General features: G+C 38.6%; 1 protein-coding gene across 6 annotated transcripts in view; it reads left to right on the forward strand.

The window, feature by feature from the left end:
• Window positions 1-13,735, forward strand: part of LOC123517687 (arfGAP with SH3 domain, ANK repeat and PH domain-containing protein-like) — a 170,573-nt gene extending 156,838 nt beyond the window's left edge. The window contains exons 8-21 of one of the 6 annotated variants that reach the window (XM_045278028.1): window positions 25-121; window positions 324-485; window positions 989-1,069; window positions 1,775-1,918; window positions 2,228-2,340; window positions 2,673-2,776; window positions 3,289-3,318; window positions 5,505-5,652; window positions 6,154-6,450; window positions 6,674-6,784; window positions 7,026-7,218; window positions 9,225-9,458; window positions 11,698-11,843; window positions 12,165-13,735. In XM_045278028.1, coding sequence (XP_045133963.1) covers window positions 25-121; window positions 324-485; window positions 989-1,069; window positions 1,775-1,918; window positions 2,228-2,340; window positions 2,673-2,776; window positions 3,289-3,318; window positions 5,505-5,652; window positions 6,154-6,450; window positions 6,674-6,784; window positions 7,026-7,218; window positions 9,225-9,458; window positions 11,698-11,843; window positions 12,165-12,374 — 2,070 coding nt within the window. In that variant the 3' untranslated portion in view covers window positions 12,375-13,735. Of the gene's footprint in view, window positions 1-24; window positions 122-323; window positions 486-988; window positions 1,070-1,774; window positions 1,919-2,227; window positions 2,341-2,672; window positions 2,777-3,288; window positions 3,319-5,504; window positions 5,653-6,153; window positions 6,451-6,673; window positions 6,785-7,025; window positions 7,219-9,224; window positions 9,564-11,697; window positions 11,844-12,164 lie in introns of all 6 variants that reach the window. The other 5 variants (XM_045278026.1, XM_045278029.1, XM_045278031.1 and 2 more) reach the window with 5 other exon arrangements.
• Window positions 13,736-14,103: the final 368 nt, after the last annotated feature.

Raw genomic sequence — 14,103 nt, forward strand, 5'->3', positions numbered from 1 at the left:
GTACAATATTGTGTCCCATTGCAGGCTGGAGTGGCACCACCAGTGTATCACTTACACAGAGCTCAGGGCAACAAGATTCACGGCACCACAAAAAGCGGCTATTTATCCAAGAAATCTGAAGGTACAAATAGAATGAGTATCATGATACAAGTAATTCTTATGATGGACCTTAATATACAAAGACCAGCTGTATACAACTAACCCTCTCACAGTGTGGTCAGTCAAGATTGGTCCTCTCCCTCCCTAGAGATTAAGGCACCAGAGAATATTTGTGTATGGTGTGAGTTAATATTAGCATCACTACTATTGATTGTATTCTCCAGGAAAAATGCGAAAGGTTTGGCAGAGGAGGAGGTGTGATATACGCGACAGTGTTCTGTTCATCCGGCATTCAGACGAAACCAAACCTCCCGTCACGGTGCCACTGCTCACCTGCCAAGTGAAGCGTGTTGGGGACGACGGCAGATACTTTGACTTGGTGTCATGTAAGTATGCTCTTTTTTTTTTATTTAAGAAGGGAAAATGGTGAAGGGTAACATAAAAAAAAAAAAAGACTCTCTTAGTTGCCAGTCCCCTTGCAGGTTTGAAAGTTAGCCAAAAATAGATAAATGTCTTAAATGTTCCTCTTATAAAGAGTCACTTCAGGCTAAGCAGTGTGTTGGTACTAGCAAAACTACCAGGATGTCAGAGATGTAGCTAGTGCCTCCTTGTGTGTCTTGGCTCTACTGGTGGAATGTGTAGCTAGGATAGGGAGCTGCTTGTACTCCACTTTTATGTCTGTTTTTCCAATCACCTTTTATAAGACTGAGGAAAGGCAGAGACATGAAAGTGTATTCCCTCTATTGTCTGGATGATCTCATGTAATGCTATCAAAAACATGCATTCTTTAAACAGATACAGAACAGAAAACTTGCTTTCTCTCAACAGATAACAGAAAACTTGCATCCTTTCAATAGATAACAACAGAAAACTTGCTTTCTCTTAACAGATAACAGAACCTATCACCTAATGGCTGAAGACGAGGTAGAGGCAGATGCTTGGGTGTCCGTTCTTCTCAATAGTAAAGAAGGTAAGTTGAGTACTTTATTTTAGACTTATGGGCCTTTTACTTTTGTCAGTGAGCCTTTTTTTCCATTCTTTTGTTGCTCTATGTCATTGCCTTTAAAGATAATAATTCATTGCCTTTTTTGTTATTAGGCAAGAGCTTTGTACACGAACATCTGTGTCAGTCTTTATAATGGAGTGGCAGTATTGGCAGTAAAATCTCTCCCTTGACAGCTGTGGCATCCTGTCAATCTTAATGAAATTGTCTTCTGCAACCTTACAATCTCATTCTGAAAAGTGCCACACTGACAGCCAGAATAGTTACACTGGATTTGCATGTCAGTAATACTGTAGCTGTCACTTTTTGTAAGAATTTTTGTATCTCTCTCTCTCTCTCTCTCTCTCTCTCTCTCTCTCTCTCTCTCTCTCTCTCTCTCTCTCTCTCTCTCTCTCTCTCTCTCTCTCTCTCTCTCTCTCTCTCTCTCTCTCTCTCTCTCTCTCTCTTCCCTTTCCTTTGTTGATCTTATAGAATTCATGGCTATTATGTATTGATTTTTCACCTATTATGCTCCTACGCTCCAGTCATCTGCTAATAGCGTGACCAGTACAGTCTATGTGTCGCATCTTGATGGTGTGAATAAACCTCATCTCCATATTTCTGCAGTAGCAAGACAAAATGGATAATGTATTTAGACGACATTGTTATCTACAACTCCTCTTCCCATTTGAGGTGCTCTCCAGAAAGCGCTCTGCGATGACGCTCCTGGCCCCTCTCCGCCTGACTCGGGATTCAGAGAACTACAACAGAGAATCATATCTTACGTCCGAGGGTTACCTAGCAACACACTCTGCTGCGACTGTGGAGGAACCAATGGTGCGTGTCACCAGTGCCTCTTGCTTCACTGTCACCTCTCAAAGTTATGATGTATCTGAAAATTTATTATTGTTGATTTCATCAAAAATTTTGAATGCCTGAAATGAAATAATGATGATTGACTTAACGAGAAATCAATGAGTAAAAGAAATTTGACAGTGATTGTTGATTTCACCAGAGATATTGAATGGCTAAAATTAGATATGGTTGTTGACTTAAAGGGGAGACACATGTTTTTAAGTACTTGTTGATATAATGATAACCTTTAGTGTTTGCATTTCCTTTGGATAAGACGTCATTTCCTTGCAGACGTGACATGGCTTTCCACAAATTACGGCGTCATGGTGTGCATAGAATGCTCCGGGATTCACCGAGATCTTGGTGTCCACATTTCCAGAATACAAAGTCTCACCCTTGACAAGGTAAGATTCACTGGTCATGTTGATAACAGCTGTGATATCTTGTTAATTTCTTATCTTATTTTGAAGTCATCTGTCTTTTATACTCCAATTTTTATTATTTTTTTTTTTTTTTATCTTTCTTAAAGGACCAGCACTAGTTAACTTTTTTCTCTTTTTTTTTGCATTTTATTGCCGTAGATGAGTGCCCCTCTTATATTAAAATGAAAAGTCTTTACCTGCTCCATTCAGCTTTTTATGTTTTTGTAAAGCATAATGATCTTTGTGTGTGTGTGTGTGTGTGTGTGTGTGTGTGTGTGTGTGTGTGTGTGTGTGTGTGTGTGTGTGTGTGGCAGGTTGGGACGGCTCAGCTGCTGCTTGCCCGCCACATGACCAACAAGTCCTTCAATGAGGTGACAGAAGCAACGGCACCCAGAAAACCAGAGCCCACCAGTACAATGTAAGTATAGCACCTCAGTTCACCAGTCAACTTTATAATCTCTGTGTATAAAGTATGCTTCAAGAAATATTAGGAATACTACTGTCAACTTCCTATTGCTTTTATATTATCTACTTGTAGATCTTTTGTATCTTGTTGATTTCCTTCTGTGAACTGAAATGAAAATATGAATCATATTTGGATTCATTGGATTTCTATCATTTGTATTGGCTTGAGTATGTGGCAGCATCCTATTGGAACAGCTCAATTTTTAGGAATAAGTAAGTTTTCTCCCTTTTTTCATTCACTATTTTTTCTTTGCAATATGAAGACTGATTGGTGCAGAGTAACTGGTGTCCCACATACTGGTGCTATTTTTTCTTGTTTTTGTTGTTATTGTTGATTTGTATATAAACAGAAGCTGGCTGCTATTCACTATCATTGATCTCTGTGAAGGAAAGATAAAAAGGAAATAAAACATTGAATAGGTGATTGCTTATTTTCTCTGACTATATGAAGCTTTTTCTACTCAGTGACTCACGAGAAGATTGGCTAAGAAGGTGGTGAGTATGGCTCTCACTTCCAGCCAGGTCTTTAGGCAGCAGCAGGAATCAGAAAGCAGACTCAGGTTAAATGATTGACAGATTAAACAAAAGTGAATGAGGAAAATAAACTGCTAAGAGTAAATCAGTCACAAATTCTCTTGCAACTGAATTCGTGCATCGCCATATACATATGAGTCGCTTCTTGCAGTACTGCTTTGATTTTCTGAAATTGTATTATTTTTGTAATAAAAGTCACTATCTCATTTGAGTTTCTAGTATAAGACAAAGTATTCAGTACAGTAGTGATTCATAAAAGCAATACCTAATAATCTACCTGTCAGTTGTGTATAAATCTGCTTCTGATGCCAGTTCACCTGTTGCATTAGTGTGGCAGTTGTCATGCTGAGGCAGCAAGGCAGTGCAGGTGTGGCATGGACCAGTGGTAGTGGCTAGAATCTTGTGGTTCACTGTCCTAGATAGCTTTTGTTCATCAATGTCTTGGTGTTTACTTATTCATTTTTTTTTTTTTTTTTATTATTTTATTTTATTTTATTTTATTTATTTATTTATTTTTTTTTTTTCTTTTTTCTCCTCCTTAAACTGTTACAGCTTTGTATGTAGATGTTGCAGTTGTAGCCATGACAGTACAGTACCTGCTATTTTAATGACTTGGCCTGAGTTTTGTTAGTGATCTCTTAATCTGGTCTTATTGCATTTTTTTCCTGCTAACCAAAAACAATGTTAATTTTTCTGTTAATCTAGAAAAAAAATTATTGAGTAATGGTATTTCATCCGAATGAAAAAAACTTTGAAATTTACCATCACATCATGAAAAGTGTAACACACATTTCACAGTAAGAGAAATTGGTTACCTCTTAAATTAGTAATGCAAAACAGAACAGGGAGAAAAGTAAGAAGTTTTGCAGAGCAAGGCTGAAAGAAGACAGTACGTACACTGTTGCTACATCCTTGACTGCTACAGTTTTGCTTTGCACACTGAGCAGTACAAGACACTGCAGCCATTGTCTGTGTGAGGGTATGCTGGTCCATATTCTGAAATACTTTGCTCTCTCATCATGAGTCAGAAAAATTAGACAGATTCTCAGTTAATGATATAGAAATCTTGTTAGTATGTCTCTAGAACCATATAAACATCCTTGAAGGTGTGTAACCAGAGTCTCTTGAAAATAGTGAAAGTGTAGCAAAAAATTGTTACAGAATATGGTCCAGTGAGCCAGAAATTGCTTTAGTGAATAAAAGGTTTTCACTCTATGACATGGATCTTTCTTTGGCAGTATAAACAGTATGTCAGTGTGAGTGTGGTGGTGGCATGACTGGTGGTGTGTGATGAGTAATGCTAGAGTGAGAGTGGTGTCAGTAGAGGAGCAATGAGTAATGTTTGCAGGTGGTCAGTGTTGAGCAGTGTTATAATATATGATGTTTTATCGTGGAAAATATTCTGGTCAGGACTGTTGGAAGCATTGTGTAGTGACTAGTGTGTGATGAGTGATGGGTGTGGTGTGAGTGTTGGTGTATGTCAGACAGGGCTGTGCTGGGTGTTGTGTATGGGACATCCCACACAAGGGTTGTGATGGGCATGGGCACCAGGCTCGGTGATTCAGGTTGGGTCATGGGTGGCCATGTGTGCCACTTCTTCCTTAAGGAAACTTCCACTCAGAATCGTTAGTGTTGTTTTTTGTGTACATGCTCCACCCTTCAAAACAATATCCACATAGAAGTCATGTTGTTGTATTTTTATCAGTGTGAAGCCCACTTAGTCTAGCATTTCACTTGTCTTTGCATTGTTTCATAGAATACATGCATGAATGCATGTTCATCACAAATCTCTGTTATTGTTTTGTTTTTTTCGGTCCAATGGGAACATTTCATTGGCAAGAAGAAAGTTTCTGTGGCATTGATTAGGATTCAGTATTTTCTCCAAAGATTCTCCCCCGTGTTTATGATAGCTGATTTTGAGCTGTGATGCAGTCAGTCTACATTAGTGTTATACCTTCTGGTTTGGTCTTTGTCCCCATAAAGCAGCCAGGGATACTGAACATTACTGTACTCAATATTTTGACCTTGAAAAGATGAATGAGTCAACATAGAAAGCTTAATTTGGTTAACATAGTTACATTGTGTTCTTTCATTTTCATTACTTACCACTTCTGCTGTAGGTAGTTACATCACTCTGTGCATTCCAGGGATGAGAGGCGAGAATTTATTCAATCCAAATATGTTCGTCGAGCATTTGTGCAGCCGAGCAATGCCAGTCCCGAGGAGCTGCAGGACCACCTGCGGGAAGTCATCATCAACAATGACCTCTCTGGTCTGCTTAGAGTGTATTTCCAGGCAAGTCCCTCTATCGTGGCATGTCAGCTTTGTGAAAGGAACTAGTCAGGTGTAGCTGTAGTCTCTCTCTCTCTCTCTCTCTCTCTCTCTCTCTCTCTCTCTCTCTCTCTCTCTCTCTCTCTCTCTCTCTCTCTCTCTCTCTCTCTCTCTCTCTCTCTCTCTCTCTCTCTCTCTCTCTCTCTCTCTCTCATCTCAACATTTTTGTACTTTAGAGGTGCTAGTTGATTATAATATAATATAATATAATAATATTACTTTCTTTGCTTTCTTTGGTCATAATCACTTCAATGTTTATCTCAGCTGTGTTATTTCTGAGATGGTTGGCTGCTGCCCTGCTTAACCTTCCCATAATCATCTCTTTGAGGGAGATCTATGAAAAGTAAATAAGATAGATACATGGAATACAGAATTTTACTATTCACTAGCAGCCATTTTTATAGATAGAAGTATATAGATGACACCTAGAAATCTATACATATTTATTTAAATGTTTTTTTTTAGGGTGGGGATTTAGGATTGCCGTTGACAGCGCTGAAGGAATGTGCTCTTCACGTGGCAATTTTCCAAGAAAACGGCAGTTCCCTCCCACTTGTGGACTTCCTGGTTCAGAACAGCCGCTCCCTGGACCGGCAGACATTGGAGGGCAACACGCCGCTACACTACTGCGTCATCCACAACAAGCCAGAGTGCATGCGGCTGCTGCTCAGGGTGGGGGCAAACCCAAGCATAGAGAATAATAATGGCAAGACTCCTCTGGACATTGCCAATGAACGGAATTGCAGGTTGCTGGAAGACATGGTATGGGACTCCTCTGTTTGGTTAGAATTACTGCAGTATGAATCCATTGACTTGAGGGATGTGGAGATGATGGTGCATGACAGAAGGATGAATGTAACTTTGAATTGTAATTATGGTGCTTGAGGAGAGCTCTTTTAAAGCTTTATTGAGGAAAGATTTATGGATATAATTACTTTGTTTCATCATTATTAAATGTATTCTAATTGCAATATATCTTTTTCAGCTGAACCAAGCCCAGCAGCAGAGGAAATCAATGTTTGAAAATGTGGAGTATGAATGGAATCTCTCTGATGACAACTGTACTGACATGTCAGATGACGAAGAAATCATTAAGGTGGGTGATGGTGCTCTTCATCTGTGGCATCTTCTTGTTGCTCAGTTTCCTTGTATTTCCTCATGTTGTGTTGTTTTAGGGTGGAGCTTGTGTACAAGTCTTTGACCTGTTTTGTTCAGTGTTCCAAGGTGTGTGTGGAAGTATGTGTGCATGTGTGTGTGTGTGTGTGTGTGTGTGTCTAAAATGCTTTATGTCATGCATTGCATTGTTTGTAATCAATTAATGTATTTGCATTTGACAGCCCAATGGCATGGCTACACCAGAGAAGGTGGTGAGGAGCCGGCTGGTCAGTCTGTCAGGGTCCGGATCACCCATCTGTCAGCATGGCAGCGACCACCACACCAGCTCAGAGGACCACAGCCACAGCGAGTACCGCACTGCACGCTGCTACCGGGCCCAGCCTCCCCCTCCCCCTGTCTCTTCCAATCCTACATGTGAGTTTCAGCTCAGTATTTGCATCATATTATCAATATATTAAGTGTGATTACTGTCTTTATTTTTACCTTAATTTACAGTATGTGTCCAGTGTTAGTAGCAGATGAAGTAGTGTATTGTTCTTGTATGCAAGGCAGAATATCAAAGACATAACAAAGGGAATAGGTTATGTGAGGAACATCTCATAGAAAGATTTAAAGTTGATCCACTGCACAGCTCTTTTCAGGTTAATAAGAAGAGAAGGTCTCGCATTTAAACACTCAACAACAGCCAGATGGGCATTTCTGAAATACAACAGTTCATAAACCCAATCATCTGTTCAGTAATGTGGATGAACAGTTACCACCTTCTCTAAGCTGACAGAGCTAATACCACTAATGCTATGACTAAGTTTTGCTGTGATGCACTGCAAGTACTGAAAGACACTCTCTAGGTGTTGCCAGTTATACTGCTAATATAGCCACAGCTTGGATCCCTGTCACCTAGACTTGCTGTGGTCACAATCATCCCAACATGTTTCTCAATTGTTACTTTTTTGAGGCAGTCAGCAGCTGCTCCATGGAACTTTGTTGCAGCCATTCATCCACTTAGGGCAAGTTCTTTGGAACAAATGTTGGATGTGAATACATTTATTGAAATTGGCACATTCCTTGATAGAATAAACACTGAAAATGTTGATAACCTGGTGGCAATAGAGTTTGCCAAAAACTTTATCCTGCTTATATTTCTGATGTATCTGAAAAGCCTGATCAACTGATTGACTTTATTTAGTTAGTCCACAATTGATATGATAAAGGTATTGCTTTACATCAACACCACTGTATACTGCTGTGTTAATGCACTCGTTCACATGAGAATGGGCTGCTTCAGGATAATATACCCTTCCCAGTAAACAGAGGAGTGCTACATGGTTATTGTTCACTATTTTTCTGTCTTAGATTTCATAATAATTTAAAATGCATGAAGATGTATTGGGTATTTGCTCTGCAGCATTTACCAAGTATTACTGTGTGTCTGACTCATTGCTGTACTACATGTATATTTCCAAAGATTATCTGGATTTCTTTTGTGAATGCTCTTGCAATAGAACCTTTGTATGTGAACACATGCACAGTTCCTTAGATTTTAAGTTATGAGCAGTGACTCAGAGTACATGAATTGTTTCCTGCATCTCCAATGAGTAGAAGAGCATATGTATCCTCAGCTTAAACATTTAGTCATCATTTGATCTTATGAACAGTAATATTTTGACAGAATCCATGGCAATATGTTTGCAGCAAAGCTGGATTCTTCTACATTCATGTAGTGAAAGAGTTACTCCTATTCAATATGTGATTTGTCCCATATTATTGATATTGAATTAAGAACAAAACTACCAGTTGAAAATCAGTGTGAGAGTTCTAATGAAATATGGAAAATTTATTTCCATTATTATTTGTTTAATAAGCTGTGCAGCATTGATGTTGAAATGCCAAGTTATGAGTGATAGGTTTAAGTAATAGTGCCTTGCATATTTATAGAATGCAATACTGAATGTGAGGAATGAGATTTGGTATTTACTAAGCACTCTGTCCTGACAACTTCCTTGGTGATTTTGAGATTATTTCAGTGCATGGTTTATAACATTCTAAAATTACTTTTATCAATTTTTTTAAAAGTAACATACAGCATCCTGTAATAATTGATACTCTGTTATTTGGTCTTTGACAACCATCATGTGTTCAAAGCAAAACAAAAATCTTTTGTTTTTGAAGCTACTAGTCATACAGCTTCTCATTTTGAGCTTATTAGCTTGGTTACTGCAAGCTTATTACTAAATTACATATGGTTAGTAGGCTACATGAAGTATGAATTGAGATCTTATTCCTGGGAAACTTAATCTTCTTTTGTTTTATGTTCAGAATTACAAACTAGCAAAGGTTCTATTGTATATATTATATGTCATTTTACCGTAAATGTTTGACCAGTAACTAAATGTCCTTTACTATCTTGTGATTCCCCCTAGTGCCACGCTCTATGACAGAGAAGAGACCAGCACCTAAACCCCCAGCTGGTGTATCCCACAACTCCTCTTTCTACCTCCCACATTACTCCAGCCATTCCCGCACGCCTTCTGACCCCATGTTGGGCCCCCCTACCTACCACCCAGGCCTCACTCACAACAACAATAATGGTGGTGGGGGAGGTAGCCTTGGAGGGATAGGCCACAAGAGGAGTCCATCAACTGATTCTAGTAATAGTGTGTTCTTCCCTCAACCTTCCTCTTCTTCCAACAACACCACTACTTCTTCTGGGACAACACGCTTCTCTCTCTCACATAACTTGCCCTCTGAAGCTACGTCAGGTGAGGTGATTGGGATTCCTCAGACTTTTCTTGGCTTCCTTTTGCTTCAGTAGTCTTTGAGGTCCTTAGCTTGGTAATCCTACATAGATAATCTAACCAAGTCTTGAGTAAGGCATCTGCTCTCCATTTCCTGAATCTAATATCTTTTCTCCTTCTAAACCTCCATATAATCATAACATACTCCCCTTAGTTCAGTATTTTAATCTTGCACCACTAAATTTTCTGCCTAGTATATAGAAAGAGAGCAAGCTCACTATACTACTGCTTGTGGAGTGTATGTGGAGGCATGCTGCAAGGAACCACAAATTGTCTACATCATATTTTGTTTCTTGGATTGACTTTGAAAAGTAATTTCGCTGAGAATGTTTCCAATGTATATATACTTTCATTATTCTGAGGGAGGATGCTGATACTGGAAACTCAATGGTTAATATTTTTGCACTGGGAGAGGATAAACTTTCTGCTCCGAACTTTATTATTTTTTTCCCCACTTCTAACTTTAAACAGCAAATTCAAGTAAAGCTCTTCCTCTTCCATGCTAGGGAGTGGTGGTACAGGGCAGGAGAACTGACTTTATTCAGAAATGTTAGATTACAGTATGTGTTCAAGACATGATTGACATTCTAAACTAGATATGAGAGAAAAAAATCAAAGAACTTCACATTTGCTTTTGCATTCAAGATCTTAGCCGTAATGCTTACATTTCAATTTCATCTATGAAAGGCCGTACTTTTATCCTTACATTGCATTCAGATGCTACTCTGTAAGCACAGCGTGATGCCAATTATCAAGCCACAAGCTGTGACCTGCAGTGAATATGTTGCTCTCATAAATTGCATAATTACATGCAAAGTGATGAAGATGCTTTGCAGTGGTACAAAAAGCTCAAATATTGTATCTCCTGCATGGAGATATTTAGAAAAAAATATGGATATTATTTCAGTTGTTAGTTTACTATATCATTTGTAGAATACTCGCTTCAAGAATCCTTGAGAATATTGCTGTTGATGATCAAAGTTAGCCTCATTTGGTAACAAAAGTCTAGTTGCAGTGTGGTCAGAAAGTATTTACTGTACATGAATACCCTTGAAGAGTTATGGATTTATGGATATATTTACCATACAAGGCTGGGAGTTTATGAGGTATTTATGTTCAGATTCAGATGGCTGGAAGACATAAATATGATAATTTTTGACAAGTTGTGATTGGAATGTGTTAGTAGTATGTAGCACAATGTACAGTGATGAGGATCCTTTTAAATAGCATGCAAGATGATATTCCATGAGGTGAAGAAAGGTCTGTGGCATCACTGTGTTTGGTTCCCCAGGGGTCAGGGCTGTACCCCTCAATATTGTAAGTCTGGTCCTCAGCATTTTCACCTGACAATTTTCAGCAAAATAAAAACAGATCTTGGCTCGCAGAAGTCCCAGGCAAAAGTGACTTGGCCTTGAATGTTTTGCTCAGTTGAGACAGTGTTGGTGTGTACCATTCACCTTTACCAGTGTCTCCTTGTGCACTCTGCTGAGGAAAGTTGTTCTGGTTGTTGTTACTTAATTATCCTCAGTGCTGAGATGAAAGATAACCTGACAAATATGAAAGGAAGGGCATCACATAATTGGCATTAAGTTGTATTCATTTCTTGACAATAATAGGTAATCCTGTATCTTACTCTACTTTTCACCAAGATGATAGCCAGCCTACACCTTAGCTTTACTCTGTGTTTGCATGGCTTCAGTTGTGTATCCACCTGCTGCTATTTTGTTGTTAGTCTTTAATGATGTTTTTATTTTAAGTTGAATTCTTTGAAGATTGACCATAAAAAGAAAACTATTTATTTACATCTTAAATCTGAATATGAATGAGAAGAAATGAATTGAAGTCTATCATAAGAATTTATATTTCTGTATACCTAATTGCAACTTGAAAGAGTGGGTAATTTTGCTTACTTTATATTGAACACACACACACACACACACACACACACACACACACACACACACACACACACACACACACACACACACACACACACACACACACACACACACACACACACACACACATTACAGTCTAAGCTTGACACAAACACACACCAGGAAATGCATGACTAATCATCTTGCCAACACACACACAGGCAGTGCAAGTGATGGTCGGCCACTGGACACGGACACTTCCCCGTCATCCTCACCTCAAGAGTCCCCCAACACCTTCATTAATGGACGCTCTACTGAGTCTCTCTCTTCTCTTGTATCAGACGACCCCCAGCCGCCTCCCAGAAGGGTAAAATATTTCTGTACTGATCCAGCTTAACCCCTTGAGTATCATGTTGCATTTCCATATTCATTCTGGTTACTATTTGTTGATTATATACAGCTTCAGAAACTTGTGTTAGGGGTTAGAATAGTGAGGACTGGGACCATTAATCTTGTGACCTCATAGGCCCTTCTTAATGTAAATAAAATGGTCTAATCTTACACAAATCCCAAGGTAAAAATGTGTCCCAGTATTGAAGGAGTTAAGGCTCTCATGGAAACACTGAAGATCAAACCTTCAGTAGAACACTCACATTATTAATTTTTTTATTTATTCATTTATTTCCAGAGAATGGGTTCCCTTCGCCATCGTAGGTGCAAAGCGTTGTACGACTGTGATGCCGACTTAGACGACGAGTTAAGCTTTAAAGAAGGTGAAATTATCATTGTACTTCAAGCAGAGACAGAAGACGGTGACTGGATGGAGGGAGAGATTGAAGGTGACCCCAAACGTAGAGGGAAAGTCCCCATCAACTTTGTGCACATGTTTACAGATTAGCGGGAAGCTCAACACTTAGTATGAACTGCATGTATTTGGCTTACCTATAAATCAGTATTCAACAATATGAGTATGAGTATAGTCTTACTGTGAATTTGTTTTAATGTTGCTATCGAGAGGAAAGTGCATATTTCTGATTAACCATACACTGGTATACAATTGGTTAACTATAACGACAACTGTGTCATCAATTAGTTGTGTTTATATTTAGTTAAATGCATAGTTGTTGTTTTTTTAACTTCTTATCCATTTCTTAATGTGAAAACACATCATTATAAAACCACAAATTGATTTAAAGGAGTAAAAGAAAATACTACATGTATGATATGTTACGTACAGCAGGTATATTGTCTGAAATCAGTTGTACATCGTTTTCCTATCATTAGGATTGTGACGAACTTCAGGTAGTGTGAAGTGAAATCAAGACAAAGAGGAAAAAACTACTCTGGAATAGGAAGCTCAAATTTGAAGTCATGCTCATTGATGGTAATTCTGCTCACAACAACACCAAATAATTATTTTCTTAACATGCATCAGATTTAGCTCCTGCTTCCCTGTTAGGCAGCAGAACACAGGCCAGTGAAGGACTGAAGGGATCTCCACTAGTCTTATGTCACTCATGAAAATGTATTTCATGTTTGTCTGAATACATCTGTGTCCTCTCCATATCATCTCAGAAATTAATGTACTACATCAAAATATGAACCATGTATCAAACTGTGAACTTAATGATCGGAGAAGAAAGATATTCTAAAGTTGAACATTGAAGGAATTGAGTTTTAGTATGGTTAAATCATTATTGATATCAATATTTATCTATCCTGATCTAACTTTCTCCTGCTTAGGACTTCATTATTTCAGTTGTTTAATGAAATGTTCAGAGTTCATGACCATGACTACATAACCTTGGGAGACAGTGTGGGTTACCTTGAGCTACACTCTGAGGTTTATTGATTCTCTGACTCTAGGATTCTTGCTTGAGTTTCTGTGAGTTGTGCTGAATAATGTCTAGTGACCTGCAAGCATCAAGGATACTTCACCAGGCAGCACAGTCTAGTGGCTCTCTGTAGGGTGGAAGTTTATCAGCATGCATACCTGTAGTAAGTGCCAACTGTATTTGCCTGGTAACTAAGATGTATGCAGCATTCTGCCAACTATTTTTTTTCTATATATCATCACTATCACTGTTTTTCTCTTTGAATTGTCTCATCATCATTATAATAATAGGGGGACATCCAGTGAAGTGGGAGGACAGAATGCTGGGATGTGTGATGTGTAGGAGAGAATTTGATCATGCCAAGAGGCAATGCTGAAACTTTCCTCTTGTGGAAGCTCTCAGGAATAAATATTTGATGTGGGTATATGGATATGTTATTATCATTATCATCATTATCATTACCATAGTCTTTATATTTGCTGTCATCATTGTAATCATCAAAATCATTGTCATCATTCTTAATATTTCTCCCTCTTCCTTGCAAACCCTCCCAAAAGAGGATTCTGGCGAGCTATCCCAGGTATATACTGTATGCACACACAGAGATATCAAGAGAGTACACAGAGAAACTTTTCTGTATGTTACAACACACTCAGTTTTCTCATATATTCAGCATCACACTCCTTCCTTCCATTTGTTCCTCTATGCACTAGTTTGTGTCTTCCACAGCAAAAGAAGTCTTCCTCTCATATATACTGATTGTTTCATTTTTCACAGTTGTGAGATGTGTGT

The sequence above is a fragment of the Portunus trituberculatus genome, chromosome 42 (genome assembly GCF_017591435.1).
Source record: "Portunus trituberculatus isolate SZX2019 chromosome 42, ASM1759143v1, whole genome shotgun sequence".
In the NCBI taxonomy this organism is placed as follows: Eukaryota; Metazoa; Arthropoda; class Malacostraca; order Decapoda; family Portunidae; genus Portunus; species Portunus trituberculatus.